Raw genomic sequence first — 27,932 nt, forward strand, 5'->3', positions numbered from 1 at the left:
ACGGCACTGCCCTTCTGCCGTAAAGCGCCGGCGGAGCGCCCACGTGCGAGTGTTGACGTGCCGGCTTCCGGGCGACAGGGCGGCCGGGACGCCCGCCAGGGTGCCCAGGGTGCCGGCCATGGGCAAGCGCGGGCGCCGCGGCCAGAGCCAGCTGCTCAGCACGCTGAGCAAGAAGCAGAAGAAGCACCTCCGCGACTTCGGCGAGGAGCACCCCTTCTACGACAGGTCCGGTGGGGCGCGCCGTGTCTGGTGTTATCTGGGTCTTTTGGGGGTGAGGAGCAGTTATTGGGGGGCGCCGCTGTGTGTTTTGGCCAGCCCTGTGCCAGGGCGCGTGTACCTTGTACTGAACTGCAGTTATCAGACGGCGTCTGCCTTTTAAAAACTCGTGTCCTGAGTGTTTTTCCTAATTGTCGCGGACGGACTCCCCATGAGTTAACGTTGTCTGTTCTTTTCAGGGTTTCCAAAAGAGAAGAAAAACCACAGATTTGTCAGCTGGTAATACGTTGTTCTTTCTTTAAAATAACTGGCTGTGGCTTAATGTTTTTAAGATGATACAGGTTGATGATTCTCCGAAATGTTTGAGGTCAGAAGTATGGCAGATTTCAGATTATTTATTTATTAGATTTTCAAAGTTCTGAAGGACCTTCACAAAATGTGTTTATCAAAAAAGTTGTACCTAGATGAAGAAAATTTTCTTTGAACCGAAATAAACTGGTGCTATAAACAGGCCCTGGTGTGAAGACAGCCCTACCAGGTCAGCTTGCATTCTGCTAGAATGAAAGCAAGCGTGCACCTGCAGTTCATGCTGACGTTTGCCTGGTGTAATGTTGATGACTGAAGCAGCGGGCGCCTGCCCCCACAGGGGACATGGGAATTCCGCCCCCAGCCACCGGCTCTGGCACTGGCTGCAGTGCCAGCCATGGTAGGCATTTGCCCACATCCCTCGCTTTCTTTCTGTCTTCCTCCCCTTCGTCTCAGATAATTAAACTTGTTTGTTTTTTAAAGTCTTACATATTGGAACATTTTTAGTTTTTGAATTCAGACGCCCAAGCTATTTACATAATAAAACTCGAGTGCATGTTAGGTGTAAGCTGTTATCTCAGGAATATAGACTAGCTTTACGTTTAGATAATCCGTTTTCAAAATGTGTTGTGGCAGTTAATATAAAAACGGTTGTTTGAAGCTGTGCTGAGAGACCTGGGCCCTGTGAAAGCAGCTGCCAGGGCTGTGAGCGAGTCCTGAGGGGAAGCTTTTTAGTTTGCGTAGAGGGCTGTTCTCGTGACGAAGGCCGCATTAATTCCTTGCTTGCTTGTACCTTCAAGTGAGTAGCCCAGTGTCTCTGATTTAAGTTAAAATGTTGTGATTACATCAAATTTTATGTTTTATCAATCAGTGTGTTTCCACTTGGGGTATGAGCAGTTCAGGGAATATGAAGAGCTGCTAGACTCAAGGCTAAGTGAGCTGTTTGTCTAACTCTGGTGCTGGGCTTGGTGGAAGAGAAGAGAGTCCCAGTGTCTGCAGCCTGAACCTGCCGGCTTGGTGACAGCGCTGGGTGGCGGTGACAGCAGCCTCATGCTAATCTGTAACATCCTGTTTCTCTTGCAGTCCGAGAGTTCCGATAGCTCAGATTCTGAAAGCGAAGCGGGCAGTGAGCCCGAACACATCTCTGGGTACCACAGGCTCCTTGCTACTCTGAAGAATGTTTCGGAGGAAGAGGAGGAGGAGGAGGAGGAGGATGAAGACAGTGACGCGGATGATACAGAAGTGAGCGGTGATGAGGGTGGTGACAGTGATGCCAGTGTGGAGGAGATGGCCGCGGGGCCCACAGGGCTGCAGGAGGGTGAGTGTCTGCTGGTGGCTCTCAGATGGCCACACGGGCCCATGCTGTGCAGGCTGGGTGAATTCAAGTCAGCCAGCAGACATTGCTAGTCTCCCTCTCTGAAACACTGGGCCCTCCCACCGGAATACTGTAGCAATGGTGTTTGTACGTACAGTTTCAGGGACTTCATCCGTGCCAGTGGAGGACTTACTGGTATAGAGAAGAAATGAGGTTTTTCTCTGTGATGTTTTACATTTATAGAAGAGGTCACTGGTCTTAGGGAGACTGGGTTTGATGGAAGAGAAACCTACAGTTAATGAACAGCTGTGTATACACACGCGTAGTAGATGTGCAGGTGTGTGTGTTGAGCTGTGGATTGGTCGCCAGCTGCCAGCGTCAATTAGGGAACTATTCAGGGAAGAACTGGAATTCAAAGTGGGAACTCTTACTTCTGGATGACTTTTATTTAACTTTAAAATCAAGTGCATTGTGGTATTGTTTACATCCAGTTCAGTGTGCCAGTTGGAGTATACAATTTGGCGAGTCTGACAGTTGTCTGCACCCACGCTACTGCCAAAATCAGAGTCACAAAACATTTCCATTACTCCTGACAAGTTTCCTCCTGTTTTATTCTGTTACTACAGGTTAATTAATTGTTACTATAGGTTAATGAGACCATCCGTATAAATGCTTTTGTGTCTAGCTTCTTTTGGGTGTGATTTTGTGATCCATCTGTGTGGTTGATGTCCCAGTGGCTTGTCGCTTTTTTAGTGTGTAGTAGTGTTCCATTGTCTGAATGGATCTGGGTGAGTGCCCATCTCCCTGTTCTAACGTCTTTGCCTTGCATCCTGTTTTTCTTGCTTGTACTCTAAGGTGTTAAGAACTGACCTGAGTATTTAACGGATCCATTTCAGTGAGATGCAATTTATTGCCCCAGATTCAGGGTTTATTTTTGTTTTGTGACACGCTTGCTTGGTTTGTTAACAGTGAAAATGTTTATTTTATTATGACTTAGTTGTCTGCAAAAATTTAAGCTGCATTTCTCACCACTTAGGTAAACACCTCAAACGTTGTGTACAGCCTTTCAGGCTCCCATTTTTCTGGATACAGGTGTGTGAGCGTAAGTGTGTGTGTGTGTGTAGTGTGGGGAATGTGTGTGTATGATGGTTTGAATATCTAATTTATTGGTTGTCCTTAATAGTGTGCCATAGATTGTACTGTGTCTGTGAATGTGAGTTCACTGCTGCGTGATTACACAGTTGTCAGTGGTCAGTGGTATGTGGAAGTTTCATTAGTCCCCTTAGGTAGGCCTCTCACTTTTTTCCTGTCATTTCTTAGCATTGTCAGTGCTGCGTGGACCGTGCTTTCTTTCATGTGCACCTTGGAGTGTTTTGTCTGGTTACCATTTTAGGGTAACAACGGAGTGTGCTAGGGATCTCCAGGAAGGCAGAGTAACAGAATGTGTGTATAGAGAGAAAGAGGCCTATTTTAGGGGACTGGCTGTGTGATTATGGTGTGATTGTAGCAAGTCTCAAAGGAGAGAGGCTGGGAGGCCTGAAGCCCAGCAGTTGTATTTTGGGTCCATGAGGAGCCTGGGTTACAGCTGAAGTTCCAAGACAGACTGTTGCCAGCATCCCCACTTGGTGAGGGAGAATCAGCCTCGTCTTCCAGTCTAGCCTTCAGGTGGTTGCATGAGGTCCACTCACACAGTGGAAAGTCCACACTTTGCTTGAAGCCCGCTGATTTAAATGGAATTCCCTTCTGAAACTGCTGTCACAGAAGCATCCAGAATAATATTCTGCCGCATATCTGGGCCATGAAGCCCAACCAGATTCACACATGAAAGTAACCATTATACTAAATTAGTGAACTTAATATCTTCCACTTGATTTATGATTATCTAAAAGGAGATAATTGCGATGAATCCCAGTGACTCTCAGTGCTAATGCAGGCTAAGGATTTCAGTGCTGTCGGAGAAGTACAAGCATATTTGCAAGTGAATTTTATAACATGTTTTCTCAAAATTACAGATGTGGCCTTATCTGATGACGCTAAGGAGAAAGGTGGGGAAGGAGCACCTGGCCCGTCGCAGGAGGGCCCGGAGGAGTTCACCGATGCAAAACATGAGTCACTGTTTAGCCTGGAGACCAACTTCCTCGAAGATGGGAACGGAGGGAACTCTTCTCAGGAAGGAGCGCGAGGTCAGAGCTCAGTGTGTGGTGTTTGAGTTTGCCAGGTGCTTGGTGGATAGATGTTAGATGTTCTGTTATTGGAACAAGCAGCAGTGAAAACGGAAGGTCTAGAAGCTGAGTCTAGAGCTCGGGAAAACTACTTCTCACAAATACGTGTTGGAGCCCAGGAGAGGAGGGATGCTTAGAACAGCTTCAGATTGGTGGTAGGAGGGCCCAGTGTTGTGGCACAGTGGGTTGAGCTGTCACTTCCATTAGTGGAGTGCCAGTTTGAGTCCCAGCTCCCCAGCTTCCAGACTGGGTCCCTGTTAATGTGCTTGTGTAGGCAAGAGAAGATGGCCAGAACACCTGGCCCGTGCCGCCCACAGAGAGAACCACAGTGGAGTTTGCACTGCAACAACTGGCTGTTAGGGCCACCGGGGAGTGAACTAGTGGGTGGAAGATCTGTCTCTCTCTGTCCGTTACTCTACCTTTCAAATAAATAGTTTTTTTTTTTTTTCCTTTTGAAACAAGAAAACAAGAACGATTTGTTGGTGGGGAAGGCTGCTTCCCCAGGCCTCCCATTTCTTTTTTTCTTTCTTTCTTTTTTTTAAGACTTGTTTTTATTGCAAAGTCAGATATTCATAGAGAGTAGGAGAGACAGAGAGGAAGATCTTCCGTCCGATGATTCACTCCCTAAGTGACTGCAATAGCCAGAGTTGCGCCAATCTGAAGCCAGGAGCCAGGAGCTCTCGTGGGTCTCCCACGTGGGTGCAGGGTCCTAAGGCTTTGGCCCATCCTTGGCTGTTTTCCCAGGCCACAGGCAGGGAGCTGGATGGGAAGTGGGGCTGCCAGGATTAGAACCAGCACCCATATGGGATTCCAGTGTATGGAAGGCAAGGACTTTAGTTGAGAGGCCCCTTTGCCGGGCCCAGGCCTCCCATTTCTATGAGAGTCTAGGGCAGACTTCTGAGTTCCTCAAGCAGGACAGAAAAGTGAAGAGGAGGAATCCATTCCACTTTGTTCTCTAGCCTTCCTTTGGTTTGTATGTTTGGAGCTGTAGTTTTGCAGCCTTGCGAAGCCCAGGAGTAGCTAACCTGATGGTGTCTGTTACCAGGGAGCGCCTTGAAGGCCACGTGTCCTACGTGGTCTCTCCGTCTTGACTGCTGGTAACCAGATGGCGGTCTCTGTCATGACGTGCCCATGGCAGGCTTAGCCAGGTCTGTGCCAATCATAGCAGTTTCTGAGCCTGTGCCTGGCTGGGCAAGTCAGGTGATCCCGGGCTGTCTTCCGGCTGCCTGCGTGGCTGCCGGAAGCATTCTTCATCTCAGATTTGCCATCAGTGAAGCCGAAGTTGTGATCTTCACTGGCTGGAGGGGAGGGAGAAGCAGCTGGTGACATTTACAGAATTTTAGCACAGACTTCGTTCTGAGCCATAAAAACCTAGAAACTGGAGAAAACATTAGGAAGCTTGCCAAGTCTACTGTTTCTATGACTATTTTGCCTATGCAAATACATTTGCCCCTTGAGTTGTTATGTCCTCTTGTTTAATCCTAGGATCCTATTATTTGGTGCGTTTCATTTGAAGTTTGACCATTTAGATTCCATTCTGTTCAGTCTCGTAAAGGGGACTGGGAGAGGCCAGGCAGCGGGCTTGGAACTCTGGAAACTGCTCCGCGTCTACTGTGTGGTGGGCATTTTGGTGTCGTGCTGTCAGTCAGAAGGGAACTGCCATCAGTGACCTAGTCTACAGGTTACGATAGGCCCACAGGAAGGCGCTGTGGGAATGGAATTAAAAAATAAATCAAGCGGCAGGCATGTGGCCTACTAGTTAAGATACCCATGTCCCACGTTGGAATGCCAGGGTTCTGGTTTTTGGCTCTGTTCCCGATTTTGCCTTCTTGCTAGTGTGCACCTTAGGCTGGGGTCTAAGGTGATGGCCCCAACTCGGCCAGGCTCAGCGCTGGCTGCTGTGGATGTGTGAGGAGCGAATCGGTGGATGGAAGGTCTTTATCTGTCTCTATCTCTTTGCCTCTCCAATATATAACTTTAAAAAGATACTATTATTTTGGTGCACAAATTTTGAAATCCATGCACAAGTTCGTGGAAAATATGTTATGAAAAAATTGAATGGATTTCAATTTTGTACCAAAATAAGGTTACCTTTATTTTGTTGTAAGATTTATGTGCTTATTTGAAAGGGAGAGACAGAGTGTGATCTGCCATCTTGTGGTTCACTCCGCATATAGCCACAGTGACTGAAGTCAGGGAGCTGGAGCTTTCTGGGTCTCCCACGTGGGTGCAGGGACCCAACTTCGTGAGCCATCTTCTACTGCTTTCCCAGGAACATTAGCAGGGAGCTGTATTGGAAATGGAGCAGGTGGTGGCTTCACTACAGTGACGTCTCAGACTTCTCTTTTAAGGCTATTTCCCACAAACTTTCTGAAGTATTCTGTTGTGTTGAGATGGGTGAGGTGGTGTAAGAGGCTTGAGAGAACAGAATGGTAACTGACTTCAGGGGACCATTGACGGCCTCTTGTTGGGGCCCACGCTGCCTGGCATAACAGGCTCCTGGGACATACTCTTTTTCTTTTGTAAGAAAGACAGAGTGACTGAATGGGAGAGATGGAGGAAGGGGGTCTTCCTTCTGCTGGTTCACTCCTCAGTATCCGTAATGACCAGGCTTACACCAGACAGAAGCCAGGAGCCTGGAGTTCCCTCTGGGGTTCACGTGTGAGTGACACAAGCCCAAACACCTCAGCTCTCTTCTGCTGCTTTCCCAAATGCAGCACCAGGGAGCTGGATTTGAAGCAGGGCAACCAGGATACAAACAAGCTCTGATACGGGATGCCTGCTTTGCAGGCAGTGGCTTAACTTGCTGCGCTACGATACTAGCTCTTCCTGGGAAATATTTCTTGTGAGTCAGAGGAGTAGCATTGAACTGAGAGTAAGTATGCAAAACTGAGGTGCAGAAGTTGGAAATGTGATTTTAGGAAGGACATGTACAGAGAAACCAGAATTTAAAGGCCATACAATTCAAAATTATGATGGAGAGGCTGGTTGGAGGTACATTTATAAAACCATTTGAATCTCAGTTTGAAAAGTTTAGTTAAAGGCTTTTGGGCAGGGAAATTAAATGTGGTTAGAGAAGTGATCTAGGAATATGAGCCTCTCTGAAGCTTCTAAGCCTTGGCTTTGCTAGAGAACAGGGGAGGGAGATGGGAAGAAGAGTGAATTGGCACCATGAAGACCAGCTTGTAGTTCACAGGGGAAAAGCCGATACCCCTGCCCTTTGCACCGTGGGCTGACAATCTTTATTTCTGAATTAGATCCATTTCTGCAGCACGTGAATAAAGAACTGAAAGAAAAGGAAATTCAGGCTATTGCCACAAATCCCAAAACTACTCGTGAGATAAAAGTAAGTATTACATGACCATCCTAGCCACAGATGGGGAAAGCTCTTTATTTTGCAGTGGCCTTGGGTTTTGTTAGTTCCCAGAATGAATGATGTGCACTGGTAGAGATGGGCTGTCAGAAGTGGGCACAGGGAGTGCCTGGTGGGACCCTGGTGTCGCTCGGGTGGGCACTGGGAACCTGGAGGGTGGGTGCCACATAATGCAGTGGGAGCCAGGACAGTTAGCAAGGTGCTGTTGCCTGACGACTTTACCCACTCTTTGCTCTTAGCTGGTCTTACCTGTTAGAGGAGGCACTAACGCCACCTCAAAGGAAGGGAATGTAGTGTACTTCAAAAAGCTCAGGGAAAACAGAATCAAAATTTATTTTGGTGCAAAAGATGTTTACAATTTGTACATATTTTTTCTTTATATGTATTTTCTGTGTCCATCATAGTGTTTTCCATCATAAGTGTTTAGTGAAACAGTACTTACTGTTTTCCATTTTTGTGAAATGCTCACAGCTAAATTATTCAGCTATTGAATAGTTTCTTTTATTTCTTTGTTTTCACAACTGATACTGTTCATGAGACTTTCTCAATCATTATAAAATATTACTACTGGGAAATTGACATTAATAAAATCTCCCTGGAGCCAGAATTGGGGCATAGCACGTCGGGCTCTTACAGCTCATATTGGAATGCTGTGTTGAGTCTTGGATCCTCTGCTGTCAGTCCAGCTGTTAGCTAATGTACCCAGAAAGGCAGCAGAAGATGACCCAAGTACATAGGCCACTGCCACCTGTGTGAGAGACCTGGGTGGGATTTGTAGCTCTGGCTTCAGCCTGGCCCAGCTCCACCTGTTGCTGCTGTTTATGGAGTCAATCTGTGGGCAAAAGATGTCGCTTTCCCTTTCGCCGCTCTCTTTCTTTGCTGCTATCTCTCTGTCACTCTGCTTTTCAAATAAAAACCTTAATTTTGCTCCTCTACTGTGAGTGTGTGCTCGTAATTGCAATTTATAAAATATTCGAGGGCCCGGTGGCGTGGCCTAGCGGCTAAAGTCCTCGCCTTGAACGCCCCGCGATCCCATATGGGCGCCAGTTCTAATCCCGGCAGCTCCACTTCCCATCCAGCTCCCTGCTTGTGGCCTGGGAAAGCAGTCAAGGCCGGGCCCTGAGAATGACTTTTTTTTCAGTATCATAGTTCCCTGGAGATTTATTCATGCTGTTTTACCCACCAGTACTTTTTCTGGTTTTTTTTTTTGTTTGTTTGTTTTTTTCTGAGATCATCCTGTTTTGCTATTTTGAGTCAGCAGTTTTTGTAGTGCAAAAATTCCCAAACTGATTTTTCTACCAAATATTCTTTAGGATTCTTAAAATAAACTGATTTCCATGTTCAAATACTTTTGGAAAACTTAGGTTAAATGAAGTGAATTGAGTTCTCGCAGGACGTGCTGGAACCATTAGTACATAATAGGAACTGTGAACCCGGAGCTTCTCAATGTGGAGCTGTCTTCCTCTAGAATGGATTTTTGCTCAGAATCGTGTGGGAACCACTGACAGAGTGAAGAGCTTACACACCAAGTCCCAAGTCATGGATCCTTGCCCTCAGCTTCATTCCCTCTTCGTGTAAACCATTTTTATTGTTTTTTGAAAGGCAGAGACAGATACTTCCAGTGCCACTGGTCTACTCTCCAGACGCCTGCAGCAGCCCAGCTGGGCCCAGGCGGAAGCTGGTGGGGACTCAGGGGCCAGAGCTAGATGTTCACCCAGGTCCTCCTTCATGGGAAACTGATGCCTTAGCTGGTTAGACCAGTCACCTGCGTAACTGACACCTGTCTGAATCATTCAGCTTGGCTTTTCCGGAGCTGTTAATGATATTGATATTCTTGCAGGATTGTGGAAATTAAATGAGATATCTATAAATCATGAAAGTGCTGGCAAAGTGTGTGAGCATAAGGTCTTGTTACTTATTTTTAACTTAGCTGTTGCTCTCTCTCTCTCTCCTAGTGGCCCGTCCTGGGCCAGCTTGTCTTCTCATCCAGATTTCAGAAGTTGGAAACGTTTAAACCACCAAAGGACGTTAACATAGAGTCATTGCATCTCCAGAAGCCTCTGGAAGCCACCTGGGCCAAGACTAACAGCCAGTTCCTATCTGGCCCCCCAAAAACAAGTAGCTGCTTCACCCCCCTCCAGAAAGAGCTCTTCTCAATCATGAATTCCTACCGGGACCTGTTCTATCCAGAACGGACCGCCCTGAAGAACGGGGAGGAGATCCGCCATGTGTACTGCCTGCACGTGCTGAATCACGTGCTCAAAGCCAACGCCCAGGTGCTCGGCAACAATGGTAGACGCCGAAGCCAGAAGTTTGGAGTGGGTGATGATGATGACTTCAGGGACCAAGGGCTAACAAGGCCCAAGGTGAGTGGTAGCAGGAAAGCTGCTTCCTCCAGAATGGGCTGAAAGGCACTGCGCTTGGGGGTCCCTGGCACTTAGCAGGTGCTTGCGCATTTTAAGAATTGTCTAGAATTGTGAGCCCTTTTGAGTGGGCCAGTTAGTGTAACAACAGTGAAGCAGACGGCCCAGTAAGCTGTTTGTGACCGTGGATCTAGCTGGACACTGGTAGTTGATGGTCTCCTAAAAGGTAAACCTGGATCCTGTGGGGTGACCCTGTGCTAGAAGTCTCTGCAATTGTCAAGGCTGGATGGGATTTAGTTCCTTCTTCATTCCTCCATGTTTCCCCTTGAGAGGAAACCCATGTTTCAAACGAGAGCCCTGCCAAAGATGACCGGAGAGTGGTGGAAAAGGGACCGGAACCAAGCATTCACCTAGCTGAGGTGTAAGCCTGTGAGCCTTTGGAAACAGCGGTCTCTGTCATTGTGCTGCTGCTTCAAGTGAGGATTATTGCTGTGCCAAGTCGAAGCTTCAGTAGATCGGAATCCTCATAGGAAAGGAAATGCCTTTTATTTCTGTCCATATTTCCCCTAGCCTTGTAGAGCTGGGGCTTTTACCCTTGCCTGATCCCCTGGGCTTGTGGCTCCATATCGCAGAAGCCTTATCATGGTAGATTTTTCTTTTTGAATGTAAATATTGAAATGGCCATTGGAGATTTGTCCTTCCCTGTGTGATAGGGGAGAACAAGACCCGGTCACCACTGGGACTATAACACTGTCTTCTATGTTAGTGTGTGTGTGTGTTTTAAGTTAATTTTGTTTATTTGGAAGGCAGAATTACAGAAAGAGGAGGGAGGGAGAGACAGAGTTCCTGCACTTGTTGGTTCACTCCCAAATGACTGCAGCAGCCAGGGCTGGGCCAGGCCAGAGCCAGGGGTCTGGAGCTTCTTCCAAATCTCCCATGTGAATGCAGAGACCCAAGCACTTAAGCCATTCTCTGCTGCTTTCCCAGGCAGTCTGCTGGGAACTGGATCAGAAGTGGAGTAGTTGGAACTCAAACTGGTGCCTGTATGGGTTGCTAGTGCCCCAGCTAGCAGTTTAACCAGCCATGCCATAGCGCTAGCCCCACTAAACGTGTCTTCTAAATCTTGGTCCACTCTCCACGTTTGTGTGGGCTGAGTGACTGCTCCAGCAACCATGCTCTTTGCCTAAGAGTTGTTTTAACTTCAAGATCAAAAGTTTATTTCCACATAAAATTTCATAGAGGTCTAAGTAAATTACTCATGAAGCGTAGTTTAGTTTGGTGCATGGTTGGACTGGGCTTGTGTCCATTGACTATGTTATTTATAAAACAATAGTTGAAATGAAGCATTTACTAAGTGTCTTCCATTTTTGCTCTCAGCAGTAATTGTAAGCATTTTTGGAAATACTTGAAGACCAAGTCCTTTTTCTCCTGTTGGATTATGATTTTATTTTTGAAACACCTTACTATTGTTTCTGAAAAAATTTCCGTGGAATGTACTGGAGATGTAAGGATGGGCTAATCGTTTTCCTTCCCTGTTTTTACCTGTTTTGTTTCTCCTTTGGTCCATTTACGTACTGAGTATATGCTTAGTTAGCTGGCTCTCGTGGATAAGACTACTTTACAGAGCTTTGTGGGAGACAGAAGCAAGGTAATGCTCCTTACCCCCAAAGTTTGTGTATTTGCATTCTTGAATTTTTGGTATCAGGGACATCTGTTTTAGGCATTGGTTTGTCTTAAAAAGCATTTCTGAATGCAGGTTGGGAGATTTTTCCCACAGAACCGAGGGACCAGATTCCAGGATGAATGAGGTTTGCCAGGCCCTGTGTGAAGCGATGGCATAGGTGTGGTCCCTGGCTTTTGAGCTCTGCTTCTTCAGCAGGCTTAGCCCGAGCTGCTCTTGCCCCCTTTGCAGGTACTAATCGTGGTGCCGTTCCGGGAAGCTGCTTTGAGGATCGTGCAGCTCTTCATCAGCCTCCTTGAGGGGGACAGCAAGAAGAAGATAATTGTGAGCAACAAGAAGAGGTTTCAGGGAGAGTACGGATCCGATCCTGAGGAGAGGCCCCCCAACCTGAAGAGACCTGAAGACTATGAAGCCGTGTTTGTGGGCAACATCGATGACCACTTCCGGATTGGTAATTCCTTCTTGGCAGAACCTGGCACCTGGAATTAGGTCCTCTCCCCATGGACCACTGCTCAGCCTCCCAACAGAACCCGTGTGCGTCTGAGACATGTTTGCCAGGAGAGAGGGAGAGGGGTGGAGAGTGGGGCTGGAGAGGCAGAGTTCAGCCCTGTCTTGGACAGCACGGCATGCCAGATACGCAGCAGGTGTTCTGGGCACCTTTAAAGTCAGTCCCCAGGTTGGAGTGGGCCAAGTGGATAGAGAAGGCATTCTGGCAGAGGTGCCATCAATATTAGATTGCACTAGTGCTGTGGGCTGGAGATACAAATTTACTGAAAGCTGCTTATAGAATGAGAGTTGTGGCAGGTGAATCCAGGATTACGCAAAACGAGAGGCATTTGAGTCTGGAAAGATGAGGGCCAGGTGAGTGAGAGAAGCAGTAGGGGGTGTTGCAGTGATAGAAACCATCACAAGGAGAATAGCATTTCATGGGGGAAGTGGGAAGGGAGTTTTTTTTTAAATTTTTAAATATTTATATACTTTAAAATTTTTATTTATATATGTATTTTGTTTATTTTTTAAATTTATTTTTATTACATTGCATTATGTGACACAGTTTTATAGGCACTGGGATTTCCCCCCCCTCCCCAACCCCTCCCCCATGGTGGATACCTCCAACTTGTGGCATTACCACAGTTCAGATTCAGTTGAGATTCTTTCATTGCAAGCATCTATCAGGCATAGAGTCCAGCATCTTACTGTCCAGATAAGTTCATCAGTTTCTTGGGGAGACCATCTCTGGTCTAAAGGTAGAGCCGGCAGAGTGGTTTTGATATTTCAACAGATCTGAATTGCTGCCACTGTCACCACTCCAAGCACGATGCGGTCGTTGGAGAATCCACTGATTGACATAGTCCATCATAGAGTTTCCGTTTGCCCAGTATTTTCATTGCCAACATATAGCTGAGGTGGTTGATTGACTTGTTCTGTCCTCTGTCATTTCATGGTTAGCGTTCTGAGTCCGGAAGCTCAGTTGGGGGGATCCCCAAAGAAACTTTGACTGAGGTGTTCCCAGACCAGATTCTTGTATGTACTAGCAAGAACGGGGCCCGGCACAGTCTATCGCCCCGATCAGCTGATGGTTGCAGTTGCTGGGTTGGTTCTGTTTCCATCCCTGTCTTCTACTGGAACCAATGGGTGTTTGCAGTCCAGTCTGGTTCTGCTCAGCACATACCAGTGGGGTCCTGCAGCCTAAACCAGTGGGGGCTGCAGCCTAAACCAGTGGGGGCTGCAGCCTAGTCGGAGCGACCCACAATAACCCCACCAGGCCCGCCCCCTACCCTGGTTTGCCAGTATGTGTAGCAGATTAGTCCAGTCTGTCCCACATCCCCTTCTGCTCTCATACATGTCAATGGGTATTAAAACCTTGTCCCATCTAACCAGCTCAACTATCCAGCCTTCACGGATGTTGTTGGGTGTCTCTCTGTCTAGCCACCCCAGCCCCTGTCCTAGTTTTTGTGCCCTCCCATGGGGGGTGGTAACCTAAGAGAGAGGAGCCCACTATTTCCCTCCCAGGCCTCTCCCACTCCCAGATTATGCGCTGTCCAGGTGTTTCTGTGGTTTGACTTGACAGAATTAGACCCCAGTGCCAGCTTCTGCTAGCTGATGCTGTGGCTAAGCCCAAACAACCCTCACCCACTCTAATTTTGTTTGCACCAGTAGGAATAATCAGCCCAGCCTGGCTTTTGCCTGATCTGGTCCACATGAGGCGCACAGGTGCCATTGCCCTGCGCAGTCTGGTCTACCCCCATCCTAGCTCACGCTTTCCAGTGGGAGTAGCTGTTCAGCAAGGGAACCACCCTTTATTCCCCTGCCGATTCTTCCCCCTCCCTTCCTGGTTCTCACGTGTGCTGATTGGGTGCTGTGGTCACATCTGGCACAGGCAACCTCACCTTGGCATTCTGTATTGTGCACTGGCTTTTGTCGCTACCGAACCTGGCTCCACTCACACTCTGTTGTGCTGTTCGGATTTGCCAGTGGATGACGTGAACTGATTCAGCCTGGTCTGCCCCTGAGCCATGCCAAATGTATGCCAGTGGGACACTTTCCATGACCTGTTCTGGGCTGTTTCCTTTCGTGCTTCTTGCGCTTACCTGCAGGGACTGTGTCCTGCCAGAGGAGTTGCCCAGGCTCTTCCATCAGAACCCCTCCAAGTGCCAAATTTCGTGCATACCAGTGGGTCCATGAGCCAGCACTACTCAGTTCGCCTCCTGTCCTAGCAGGAACAGTGGCTTTTCCTAACTGGCCTTCAACCCATTCTGGTTCTTGCTGTTGGATGTTTCAGCCCAGCCACGGCTCGTCCATACCCACATATAGCTCATATATGGCTCAGTAGGGGTTGAGACCTAGCCTAGCCCCTCCCACATCTACCCTGATCCTCCAGAACACCAGAAGGTCTGGTCCGGCCTGGTGTGTCTTGTCCCAGTCCACACTTGTACCAAGGGAGATTACAACTGTATCCTGACCAGAACGTAGCCCCATTCCAGCTCGTGTGCCCCTTGGTGGGAAACTCCACCCAGCTAGGGAGTCCCCTTAGCCCCCAGTCGGGCCTGTTCCAAGCCATAGATCGCACGCGTGACAGTGGTTGCTCAGACTCAGCTTGGTACAGCCTGTCACCTGTTGCGACCCCGCCTTAGACACTGTGGCTCAGCATTTGTGGGTCACGCAGACCAGTTGGTGCAAAAACCTAGCTGGGCATGTCCTGTGCTCCATGCTGGTTTCCAATCTTACTTGTGGGCTAAGGTTTGCTCAGTACTACCCGGTACGCCCGTTCCATCGCCTTTTCATACATTGATGAGCCATTGGTGCAACTTTGCCCAGCCTGTCCGACCCCCAGGTCCGGACCACCTGTTCACCAGTGGGAGCTATAATTCGCCAAGGGAGCTTCCCAAGTTTCTCCCCCTGATCCCCTCCCAGATCCAGTTCTCATACATGCCACTGGGCTTTAGGCCAGTGCCCTGTGCAATCCAGCCCTCCCCTTGGCCCTGCTTGAGCTGGTGAACGTTGCACCCCACACCCCACTCAGGATGCACTCTCGAGTGCCGCTGCCCCGACTAGTCCGGATTGCCGTCGGTTCTCCAATCTGTGATCAATGGCAGGCTCCCTGTCACTCCTAGCTTAGTCCACCACCACTCCATCTCTTGAAGTAACCTGTGGGGCTAGAATTTCCGTAGGGTTTGGCCCACACCTCCTCCACAGAAATCTTCCCCTGGATATGGTTCTGTAGCGTGTTTGTTAAAGTCATGGCCCTGCTTAATGTGACCAGTCTCCGCTGGGTCCAGCTCTATTTCAAGCCCTGTCATCCGCTTGGACCAATGGGTATTGTGGTCCAGCTCAATCCTACCCACTTCATACTCGGTCCTCACGCAAACCAGTGGGAGCTGCAGCCCGGCTGGGGCGACTCCCCATAACCCCCACCAGGCCTGCTCGGGAAGGGAGGTTTTAATAGGCTGCTTGACTGTTCCTGGGCAGGAGCCTTGGGGGTTGATCAGGAAATGGTAGCTGAGGGCAGTTGAGACCTTAGCAGTCAGACATTTCTGAGACCACAGAATCAGGGGAGACCATGGGCTACTCGAAGGTGGAGACAGTTCTCTGGAGAAGCTTGGCAGCAAAAGAAAGGCAGGGAAAGTGAGAGCCAAGGAAGCACCACATATATGGAAAGCAGGGAGCGTTATTAAATAGTGAAAACAGCTTGAGTGCACTTTGTGCAGAGGGGAACATAAAGAAGGTGTAGGTGAGGGAGGAGGTAGTACTTGGTGTGACTGATGAACTGACAGGTGCCTGCTTGTGTTGTGCAGGAGTGGCAATACTTCAGCGAAGCATCCGGCTCTACGCCCCCTTTTACTCCTCAGACATCCTCATCGCCTCCCCTCTGGGCCTGAGGACCATCATCGGTGGAGAAGGAGAGAAGAAGAGAGATTTTGACTTTCTGTCTTCTATCGAGCTTCTCATCATTGACCAAGCTGACATTTATCTGATGCAGAACTGGGAGCATGTCCTGGTAATGCCGTTCACTTCACATTTATGTACTTCAGGAGGTAGAAGTGCATTGGCGTAAGTCTTAAAGGGTCGTTTAAGCCCAGATTAAAAGTTGGAGAACAGGGAAATACTTCACATTTTCCAACTTGAAGAAGTGTTCTGCACCCTCTTGTACACATAGATTAGTCAATAATTAAATTGTGAAGAGAGGCAAAAATGCTTATTGACATTTTTAGGTCTCCAGAGAAGATATTCTTACAGCTCTGCTTTTTCTAATATTCCTAGTGCACTTTACTCTGGTTGGTGGATTAGATGGCTAGATGTATGGACAGACGGACAACTGAATAGAAATCCTCCTCACAGGAGCGTCTTTGACATGATACCTCATGATCGTCCTCCTTTGTTTGGTCTCCAGTGGAGTTTGGAAAACATTGCTTAGAAAGCCCACAGAGCTTGTTTTACACAAACATGGAAAGCCCACTACTGTTATCTGTGCCATGTTTTTTTTTTCTTCTGCACATACCTTACAGTGAGGTCAGTTTTAGGTTCCAAACCATACTTTTAAATATCCTTATCATAGACTTGATGTTTGTTCTGTTTTGTTTTTAAAATTTACTGACTTGAAAGGCAGAGTACAGAGACAGAGGGAGAGGCCTCAGTGACCAGAATGGCTAGGATTGGGCCACACGAAAGCCAGGAGCTGGGAGCTCTGGGTCTGCCACAATGAGTGCAGGGCCCCAAGGCCTCGGGCCATCTTCTGCCACTTTCCCAGGGGCATTAGCAGGGAGTTGGATTGAAAGTGGAGCAGCTAGAATTCAAACCGCTGCTCATATGGAATGCTGGTGTTACAAGTGGCTTTACCTGCAACACCGCAGTGCTGACCCCAGTTTATGTTTTTAAAACATACTAGAACTCACCTCTTCTATCTGAGGACCTGTAACTTGAGGAAAGTTTAAGTGGGGAATAAGTTTTAGTATCCATTATTATTCTAATATATTCATATATTGCAAAGTGAAAGTTAAATAGAAGAGGCATATTGACGGTGGAGTCCTGTTGCTTAAGGAAAGGCAGGCGTAGTGACTAAGAATGCTCCTGTTTTGAGAACCAAGTCATCAAAGAACAGCAGCTTAGATTCCGGTATCATTTCCTTTGTTGTCCATTTCTGGGATTCAGGGGTCCCTAGCGTGACCAGCGTGGAAGTTCAGAAGTTTCTTTTAAAGAAATACTCTAATAGGTATCATTTTGATCCTTTATGAAAAGTTCAAGGCTGTGGGCAGTTTTTGCTTGTTTTCTCATTAGAGGTGTTCAACTAGCTGAGGACCAGGCAGTCATCCTCCATGCCTCAGTATTCATTGTATCATTTGGGGCATGATAATTTGTGCTCCAAGGGATTGAATGAAGTAGTAGGGTTGTAGCATGCTTATTATTACCCAGTGGATAAATGCTGAGTAAACACTAGTGAGAGTGCTATTTCTGCTTAAAGCATTTGATGAAGCACATGAACCTGCTACCCTTGGACTCACATGGTGTGGATTTTTCTCGAGTGCGAATGTGGAGTCTCCATAACTGGGCCAAGTACTACCGCCAGACACTGCTGTTTGGGGGCCTGCAGGATGCTCAGATCAACTCCGTGTTCAACCAGTACTGTGTCAATTTCCAAGGCCAGGTTGGTTCCTTCCTTGTTTCCTTCATCTGTGTTTCATGAAACACTGCTTATAGTTTGAAGAAGAGCTCAGAGCTGGCTCCTCGCTTAATGCTTTCCTTGGCTGCTGGCAGGTGGCGGTCAGGAATGCCCCCGTGACAGGCTCCATCAGTCACGTCCTGGTTCAGCTCCCACATGTGTTCCAGAAGATGGAAGTGGAAAGCCTGGCTTCAGCGATTGATACAAGGTAAGCCACTGCTTCTGTCCTTGGGAGAACTTGGCTTTGGCACGTGAATAGTTGCTTTTATTGAAGACCATCTTGAGATTCTGTTTTTTACCTCAGACCTGGCATTTAACAGACTCCCAGAAAGAAATTGTGATGTGGCGCGGGTGTCACAGCTGTGAGAGTGACAGGTTTACTGTAAATAAAAGCTCTTCCTTCCTGGACTGTGGCATTTGAAGTCCTATTACACTGCCTAGCACTGCAGAGTATCCCATGTCAGTCACTTAATTTTTGTACTGCTGTACATATTTTCCACTTTTCCTCATCATGTTTATCTAGGGGACTATATGTTATTGTGAATGTGCTTGTAAATGATAGGTGTTGATGTGACAGCCACATGAATGGTGTGCTGTGTGCTTCCTGAAACAGTTCTCTGGGATAAAATGGCAGGGCATCTTCTGATTGCAGTACATTAGTGTTAGACTTGTCTTTAAATGTGCCCGTTAAGTTTTATCCTTGTATCATCTCCGGGAGTAGGCAAGTCCTAGCGGCCTCCAAGGGACTCTCTGAACCTGGAGTTGTGACTTCCCTGCGGTTCCTAAGTCAGTGGATACTGTAAGCTCCCCCCAAAGATTGTTAACTTTGCCGTTTTCCCTTTGAAATCAGATTCAACTTTTTTGTGAACAAGATTCTGCCTCAGTACCGCGACGCCGTCATGTCCCACACACTCGTCTATGTCCCCTCCTACTTTGACTTCGTGCGTCTCCGAAATTACTTCAAGAAGGAGGAGCTGAACTTCACCCACATCTGCGAGTACACCCAGAAGTCTGGCATCTCCAGGGCCAGACACTTCTTCCTGCAAGGCGAGAAGCAGTTCCTGCTCCTCACAGAGCGCTTCCATTTCTACAAGAGGTAGGAGAGGGCAGGTGTCCAGGAGGGCAGTGTCCCGCCTCGCACACACGTAGCCCTTGGGGCGTTGCCGGGCCAGTCCTCTCTGCTCCACTCTTTAGAGAAGCTCAGAGTTCTGGGCTGGAAAGATCTTGGTTGGTGGGTTTCCACACATAATGAGCCTTATTGGCAGAGGTTGCAGAAATGAAACCAGAACCCATTTATAGATGTGGAATGTCTTGGGTTGGACAGCACAGGAAAGACGCTACAGGGAAGAGAGCTGGCCCTGAGCTGGCTGTGTGGCGTGGACAGTGGAGGCCTAGCGCAGCAGTGGGGTTCAGGAGGTTGAGGTGCTCCCCAGAAAGTGTGCACATGGGAACCAGCAAAGCCAGAATGTGGACCTTTGGAGGAGGCAAGGGGAGGAGGAGTTTCAGTGTTTGCGTAAATTCCCTTCCAGATGATCATGACAAAATTAATGGAGTCGCCTTTTTTTTTTTTTGAATCCTGGTAGGAGTGTGTTGTGGTGAGCTGCCTGTACCATTCAGGAAAGTTGCATCCCTCACTGGGCCGAGAGCTCAGGTACTTTGCTGTTGTGCCAAGTCTCTCGGCTAACAGTTGGCAAATGTTTTAAACCCTCATCTGTAGCCAAAGAGAGAAAATTTGAATTCTGTTACCTCTTCCTTCTGATTTCTGAGTAATTGCACAGAGAAATCCATATGCTGCTTTTCCTGTTTGATTGACCCACGGTCATAGATGCTCATGTGGGTGTGTGTGCCCTGAGAGTCCCAGACATGTACTCCAGCGATCTCCAGGCTTTGGAGCGCATGAGGTGATGGCACTCGACAGACGTGTCCTTATTACCTGCCTGCCTGGGTGCAGTGTGATAGCACCTCATTAGGCATTCCGTGACCAGTTCCTCTGTGCACAGGAATTGAGACGACTAAATTTGCATTTCCCCAGCTTTGTTCTTGGCTACTCAAAGCTGTTTGCTCCAAGAGTGCTAATGAATGCCGGCTTGTTAGCCTGATGGTTTGTTTTGTTCTAGTAAGGAGTTGCTTCAGTTCACGTTGAGAGTATTTGCAGGGAGTTGCCCTCACTGCGGATTAAAAGCCCTTAGCTTTCCATCAGCTTGACAAGTGAAGGCAAGCCTTTTACATGAAGTGGGTGGATTGGGAAACGGGGAGCGTGTTTGTCTATAGCAGATGTGAGCTCAGCTGGCCTTTCAGACCTCAGCAGCTCTTCAAGGAGAGGGCATGGTTGTCATAGGAGCCCTTGAGAATCAGGACAGTGCCCTGTTGTATTCTGTTTGCCTGGTTCCCAAATCGTCTTGTCGCAGCAGGGTGCTGTTTGCTTTGTGCTCTGGGTCAGGTGTGTGGGTGTTTCCTACGACTACAGTGATGCTCTCCAGGGTTCAGGCAGCACTCATGACCTGGTCTGCAATTCTACAACTGCTTGCTAGACCACGGAGGCAGTGGTGGGTGTTTGGCTGGCAGTTCCTCTGGTTTGGTTTTTATTTGGCCTTGGAAAAAGTGCACATATTTTATTTATTTATTTGAAGATTTATTTATTTTACTTGAGATTCAGTTAGAGAGAGAGAGGGAAAGACAGAGATGAGGTCCTGAATCCACTGGCTCACTCTCTGAATGATTGCAATGACTAGAGCTGGAATGAAGTGAGGTTGGGAACCAGGAGTTTCTTCTGATCTCCCTAGTGGACGCAGGGGCCCCAGTCTTTTAGCCGTCCTCTGCTGCTTTCACAGGCCAGTAACAGGAGCTGGATCAGAAGTGGAGCAGCCAGGACTTTCCCTTGTGGGATGCCGCCACAGCAGGCAGGGGATTAATGTGCTTTGTCACTGCACTGGTCCCTAAAGTAGGTGTATTTTAAACTGTAGTAAACAGCTCTGAATTCAGGCTTTCCTAATCTCCATGAGGCTGGCAGCGACAGGAAGACAAGAGTTAGTTTGGAGCCAGCTAGCATTTTTCAGCCTGAGGCCTGCATTCTTTGGGGCAGATGAAGTCTGTAGAATTCCAGGATTGGGTGTGATTGTGCTCCCAGGCATAGTTCCCAGCTGTTTTCCTGTGTGTTCAGAGGGTTGCCCAGTGGGAGGACTCTCAGCCGGCCTGGAGGGGACAGTAACAGGATTGGAAGGCAGCCTGAGTGTCTCTTGAGCACTCCCTGCTCCTGCGGTTCTAAATGTGATGGAGTGCTAGGGGGCGCACACGGGAGGCGGCCTTTAACAGTGGTTAAGTAAGATAGGCGGCTAGCTTGTCCCTGGGTTAGGTCTTGACAGGCACTCCTGCTGCTGTCACAGGGATCCCTGCAGTCACAGACTACAGGAGGGAAGAGGCAAGAGGGGAAGGGTGCAGGATACAGGGCATCAGTACCACCTGCCCCCGCCCCCCGCAGAGGCCCTGGCACTGTTTCCAGGAGTTTCCTTGTCTCCATTATGGCAAATAAGACTGGGAGAAGTTTTCTTGTTTTGTTCTGTTTTAAGATTTGTTTACTTATTTGAATAAGACACAGAGGCATCTTCCATCTGCTGGCTCACTTCCAGATGACTAGAACTGCCAGAGCTGTGCCAGGCTGAAGCCAGGCGCTTTATCTAGGTCTCCCACACAGGTGCCAGGGACCCACATACTTGGACCATCTTCCTCTGCCTCTCCCAGGCCATTAGCAAGGAGCTAGATTGGAAGTGGAACACAAACTCACAGCCATGTGGGATGCTAGCATTGTAGATGGTGGTGGTAATTAGCTGCTATACAACTGTGTCTCCTCTTTGTTTCTTTTAAATTTTATTGATCTTTTTGCTGTTTTATTTTGTTTTCTTGATTATACGATAATATATGATTTTTCTGGATATCTTGGAAAATAAAGGATTTAAAACATAGAATATAATCTCACCAAAATCTTACTGCCTTGATGTACATATTGTTTTTGATGGATTTTTTTCATGTCTTTTTATATGAAAAATGTTTGCTCACAAAAGTGTGCCTGCATACATTTACAGGTATTTATCTTTTTTTTTAAGATTTATGTATTTATTTATTTGTAATTGGAAATTCAGGTATACAGAGAGGAGGAGAGACAGGAATTTCATAGACTTTTATGTCTGCCATATGGGATGACAGTGCCACGGGTAGAGGATTAGCTCGCTGTGCCACCATGCGGGCCCCAGGCACCTTTTCCTTTTCCTTTTTTTTCCTTTCTCTCTTCTCCCTTGCCTTCCCTCTCCTTTATTTTATTTTATTGTTGTTGCTTTTAAAGATGGACTGATTTATTTGAAAAGCAGAGTTAGAGGGGAAAGACAGAGAGGGATGTCTCCTATGTGCTGGTTTACTTCCCACCTGGCCACGGTGACTGGGCTGATGTGGAGCTGGGAGTAGGAGTCGGGAGCTAGGAACTTCTCCCGGCTCATCCGTGTGGGTGCAGGGGCCCAAGCTTGGGGTCATTTTCCAGTGCTTTTCAGGGAGCTGGACAGGAAGTGGAGCAGCCAGGACTCATTCCGACACCCCTGTGGGATGCCAGTACCAAAAGGCACATTTTCTAGTAATGAATCAAGTGTGAGGTGCACGTCACAGCTTTTCTAGTGGCCGCAGAGCATTGCTACATCATTCAGTTATGGAAGTCATCCAGCTTCCCTTTCCTGGGCTTGTGGTTTTCTCCATTTTCTACTATAACTGTCCTTCTGTGTCTGTGGGTTCCACACTCAGGAATTCAGCCACCTGAGGATTACAGATACTTACGCAAAAAGTGTGTTTGTACTGAACATGTAGAGACTTTTTTATTGTCAGTATTTCCCCAAATAATACATATAACATTTATGTAGGCTTTTCATTGTCTGCACCACAGAATCTGGAGGTGATAGGAAGCTTGCAGGAGGATGTACGTGGTGCTGCGTGGCTGCCCCACACTGTGTCCACGGGTCTGGAGGGCCTGCGGACTCCAGTGTCCTCGGAGGCCAAGAGCCCTCTCCGGCAGGCACCTAAGGAAGGCCGTGTCCCATCACGCCAAGGACAAAGCATGTATACATTTTGGTAACACACTTGCCTAATTCTTTAGGTTTTGAGAAAAATACTTGAGCACAAGGGCTGGACACATCACACTGTGGTTCATGCTGCCACCTGTGTGTGCCCTCCTGTCCTGGGCTTCTCTTCTCTTTCCTTCTCTTTCCTTCAGGCATTCACACACAGAACAATTTTTGCTTCCTTGATCTGTGCAGTAAAATCCCACTGACTAAAAGTATTGAAAATGGCTTAACAGTCACAATCATTGTCCTCGTGTCCTATTCTCGCTTTTGGTGTTTAGAATCATTTTTGATTGCAAGTCAAAGCTGAGGTAAAAAATTTTTTAAATCTGGGCATACTTCCACCTTTTTTTTTTTTTTTAATTTTTATTGCAAAATCAGATACATATGGAGAGGAGGACAGATAGAGAGGGAGATCTTCTGTTCGCTGGTTCACTCCCCAAGTGACCTCAGTGGCCGGATCTGCACTGATTCAAAGCGAGGAGCCCGGAGCTCTTCCAGGATCCCATGGAGGTTCAGGGTCCCAAGGCTTTGGGCCGTCGTTGACTGCTTTCCCAGGCCACAAGCAGGGAGCTGGATGGGAAGCGATGCCTCCGGGATTAGAACTGGTGCCCATATGGGATCCCCGGCTTGTAAGATGAGGATTTTAGCCGCTAGGATACCGCACTGGACCCTCCTCTTGTGAGCAGCTAGGTCAGCTGTTGCTATGGCGACTATCCATCACCCTCCACCACCTTCCCCCAGGGACTGTGGGCTCTGTGTTGATGACTTGTTCTCTGTGACCTGCCCTTTCAGCTGTCAGCAAGTGCTGTGCACCTGTGCCAGTGAAAGACCTTACCATACCACCTCTCCCCCCAGCAGGGTGCTTGGTCTCCCTGCACGGCTGGAGGTGGGGGCTGGGGGTGGGGGCTCACCTTTGGGTCTGGCCCAGATTTAGGCAGGCGACATTCATCCTGGGCTTCAGGGTGGAGCCTTTGCTGAGTTCCCATGACTCCCATCCCTTGGCCGGGCCATGTTCTACCTTGTGTCTGTAAGAGCTCTTGGTGGGAGGGAGTCACCAGCTTCTGCCCTAGTGGAGGCAATCCCCTGCTGGCCAGAGTCTAGGAACTTGGGCGGAGCAGGCCTCTTGCCCCTTCTCAAGGGCAAATGCCATTGAGGGAGGAGGGGGTTTAGTTCCCTCCCCTCTTCCATCCCCCACTTGGTGACAGACAACTTGCTTCTGCCTCCCTCCCCCAGCCAGTATACCTTTGCTTGAGATGAGCGGGTAGCCCCTTCCTTGTCTGCTTCAGGTGTTTGTCGTGGGTTTGTGGACGAGGGGCTAGGAAGGATGTGGATGTTTGCTACTCCGGTTGGGTCTGCAGCCTGGCCTGCAGTCTTTGGCCAGGACTACCCTGGAAGGCCCTGGAAAGGAAGGGAACTCACGGAACATCCCAGGGATTCAGAGCAGTCGCACAAGCCCCTGCTTGCTACTGTGGTTGAGTGGGCCCCGGCAAGTTCATGCACTGGAAACTTGGTCCCCAGTGCAGCAATGTGAAAGGTGAGACCTCTGGGAGATGACTGGGATGGGTTACCACGAGCTACCACGAGCGGCTCTGCTTTGAAGCCAGCTGTCTGTGGTGTGCTACCATTGCCATGTTACTGTGTAGCAAGAAGCCCTCTCCACATGGTCCAGTACTGTGAGCTGAGTCAGCCTCAGTTCTTTCTAAGGGCAACAAAAACCACACTAAGACACTTGCCCTTTAAGAACATGTTCAGAACTGGCACCCATGTGGGATCTCGGCACGTTCAAGGTGAGGACTTTAGCCACTAGGCCATTGTGCTGGGCCCTGCTACCCGTCCAGCTCCTTGATTGTGGCCTGGGAAAGCAGTCGAGGACAGCCCAAAGCCTTGGGACCCTGCACCTGCGTGGGAGACCCGGAAGAGCTCCTGGCTCCTGGCTTTGAATTGGCGTGGCACTGGCCATTGCAGTCACTTGGGGAATCATTGGACGGAAGATCTTCTTCTCTGTCTTTCTTCCTCTCTGTATATTTGACTTTCCAATAAAAATAAATGAATCTTAAAAAAAAAAACAAACTTGTTCAGAGCGTGGCATTTTTCTCCCACTGCCGTTTCTGGCAGCCACAGCCTCCATCAGAGGCGCACTAGCTTGTTTGTCCTGCTTCTCTCCAGAAGGGCCTGTCATGCTGCGGAATTCCCTCCACGGCAGACGGGAGCTGGCTTTTGCTGGCTCGAGCGCCCCATGCTCTCTGGCTCTTGCTTGCAGCCGTACAGCCTGGTGGGTGTCGGCACCACAGAAAGGCACGTACTTCGCTGGCACCGCCTATCCAGTCCAGCACTGCTTGCCTCACCCACCACTGCAGCAGCCCCTGCATGCCGTAGGCCTGCGGCTCTCTGGCCTCAAGTAGAGGGATGCTTCTGTGCAGTGAGCTGGCTGCTTCTCTCTGATGTGTGGACAGAGTTCTGTGAGAACCTGTTCAGCATCCTAAACACAAGTGGAGCTAAATGTTGTTCGTTTTTGGTGCCTGGTGAGATTAAAATGGCAGGTTGAAGGCCTGTAGCCCTGGGAGCGCCTGCTCTGTGGAAGGGTGATGCTGAAGGTGAAACACACAGTGAACCAGCTGCTGTTAGAAGGAAGAGTCCCAGAGGTGGGGAGGAGCAGGAGACAGAGAGACCAGGAAGACAGGACCGAGGGAGTCTCACGGCAGCAGTGAAGCAGTTTGAGGGAAAGTGTGCAGTGTCTGCAGCCCAGAAAGCCTTGGGTTCTGAGTCCCAGGGAGAGTGTTTGGCCTGGACCTGAACCGTGTGCTGAGTCTCTAGGGTCCACAGCCCTACCGATGACGTGTGGCACTGAGCTGCCGTGAGGAGGTGGAAGTGCAGACACCGTGGAATCTAATTGCTTCCTCGGATGCCTAATGGGCCCTCGGGCAGGCTCTTGTAGATGGATGAACTTGGGACATCTGCTGAGGAATTAACATGTCTGCAGCGTGACAAGGCAAGAATGATGGCAGTGTATTAACACTTCATGCAGTTACTGTATGGCTCGGGTCTGACCTTGTCTCTGTTTTAGTTTGATTATAATAAGGATATTATGAAATTAGGTGCCTGGCTAAGTTTTCCGTGGCAGGTGTTTAACTCTGCCTTACCTCCCCTACCCAGAGTAAGTTCAAGAAATACAGATTGAGTTTGTCATTATTTTCTTTTCTTTTCTTTTATTTTATTTTCTTTTATTTATTTTATTTTATTTTTATTGGAAAGTCAGATATACACAGAGGAGGAGGGACAGAGAGGAAGATCTTCCATGCAATGATTCACTCCTCAAGTGAGTCGCAATGGCTGGTGCGCGCCGATCCTGAGCCAGGAACCTGGAACCTCTTCCGGGTCTTCCACACGGTTGCAGGATCCCAAAGCTTTGGGCCGTCTTTGACTGCTTTCCCAGGCCACGAGCAGGGAGCTGGATGGGAAGCGGGGCTGCCGGGATTAGAACCGGTGCCCATATGGAATCCCAGTGCGTTCAAGGCAAGACTTTAGCCACTAGGCCACGCCGCCGGGCCCGAGTTTGTCATTATTTTAAGCCAAACATTAGGAATTCAAATATGTTGTCATAAAAATAAGCTTTTCCATTTTTTTTATTTCTTTTTAGATTTATTTATTTATTTTTACAAATTTAATTATTTTATTTTGATAATAATTACATAGTTGATTAGGGCACAAAGGGTCAAGGGCAGCAGGAAAGTGGGTAAGACCATTGTTTCCACATTATTAATATTTTTTTTCTGTATCTAGGGTAAGAGAAAAGAGAAAGGGAGAAACCCCACCCAGCCTCCCGCCCATGCCAGGGTCCCCAACATGGGGCATGCTCTGAGGGCACTGGTCAAAATAATTTTTTTTAAATATTTTATTTTTATTGGAAAAGCAGATACCCAGAGAAGAGGAGAGACAGAGAGGAAGATCTTCCATCCGAAGGTTCATTCCCCAAGTGAGCGCAACGGCTGGAGCTGAGCTGATCAGGAGCCAGGAGCTTCTTCCAGGTCTCCCACACAGGAGCAGGGTCCTAAGGCTTTGGGCCATCCTTGACTGCTTTCCCAGGCCACAAGCAGGGAGCTGGATGGGAAGTGGAGCTGCCAGGATTAGAACTGGTGCCCATATGGGATCCCGGTGTGTTCAAGGTGAGGACTTTAGCCACTACGCTATCATGCTGGTCTCTTGCTTAAGTGGTTTTGATAGTTCAACAGTTCTGAATTGCTGCCAGTCTTGCCATTCCAAGCACGATGAAATACTCCCAGAATCCACTGGCCCTTCCCATTCTAACGGAGCAAGCTTTGTCTGTTATTGTTCTGTTGCTTTTCTCCTTTAGCAAGAATCATCTGGAGTGCACTGGGCCCCTACACAGCTCTTAGCTGACTTTTCTTTGGTTATTTCTCGTGTCCTGAGCCCTCTGTCTCTCCCACTCTAACAGGTATACAATCAAAGGCATCAGGAACCTGATTTTCTATCAACTGCCAACATACCCACACTTCTACAGTGAGGTCTGTAACATGCTGAGAGCCACGAGCCGAGGAGAAGAGGCCGCGTGGACCTGCACTGTCCTCTACTCCAAGTACGACGCGCAGAGGCTGGCCGCCGTGGTGGGGGCCGAGAGGGCGGCGCGGATGCTGCAGTCCAAGAAGAGTGTGCACCTCTTTGTCACTGGGGAGAAATGAGACTGGGCTGGGCAGGGGACGCAGCGCAGTCCTGACGCCTGATGCTGTGCCACATGGTGGCCCCACATCTGACGACTTACACAGGAAAGAGACCAGGTGGAGCAGGAGCCAGGCAGCCCTGTGTCATCTGCTCTGCTTCCTGTTCAGGTCATGTGTCCCTGAAGAGTTCAGTGTACACCAGATATTGGTAGCTCCAATCCTGAGTTCACGGAGCCGAGGACTCTGAAGGGTCAGCGGAAGCAGCTTCTGCTTGTGATGGATTTTCTAAGCCCTAAACAATTCCTTATAATTTTGCCTCTGTTATACTTGGTAAGATCTTCCAGGGTGACCTCTTTGACCTTTTTGTAAAGGAGCCCATCATTGCCCGTGTGAACTGGCTATGACAAGCCTGGATGCTTCCTGCCTCTGCGTGTCTCTCATCTTGAATTTGGAGGGCACGAGTTTTGAAGTTGGAGGACTGACTTTGTCCCAAACTTGTTTCAAGCCTTAAATGTTCTACCTTA

At 48.5% G+C, this 27,932-nt stretch overlaps 1 protein-coding gene across 1 annotated transcript; it reads left to right on the forward strand.

Annotated features, from left to right (window-relative positions):
• Positions 1-63: 63 nt before the first annotated feature.
• On the forward strand, positions 64-27,932 carry UTP25 (UTP25 small subunit processome component). Its single transcript, XM_058669139.1, has 12 exons — positions 64-225; positions 456-495; positions 1,606-1,840; positions 3,850-4,020; positions 7,317-7,405; positions 9,388-9,798; positions 11,708-11,927; positions 15,772-15,974; positions 17,436-17,618; positions 17,729-17,841; positions 18,484-18,729; positions 27,186-27,932. Exons 1-12 carry the CDS (start codon positions 119-121, stop codon positions 27,427-27,429), a joined length of 2,262 nt encoding a protein of 753 aa, XP_058525122.1. The 5' UTR covers positions 64-118; the 3' UTR covers positions 27,430-27,932.

This window comes from Ochotona princeps, chromosome 10 (assembly GCF_030435755.1).
Source record: "Ochotona princeps isolate mOchPri1 chromosome 10, mOchPri1.hap1, whole genome shotgun sequence".
Lineage (NCBI taxonomy): Eukaryota > Metazoa > Chordata > Mammalia > Lagomorpha > Ochotonidae > Ochotona > Ochotona princeps.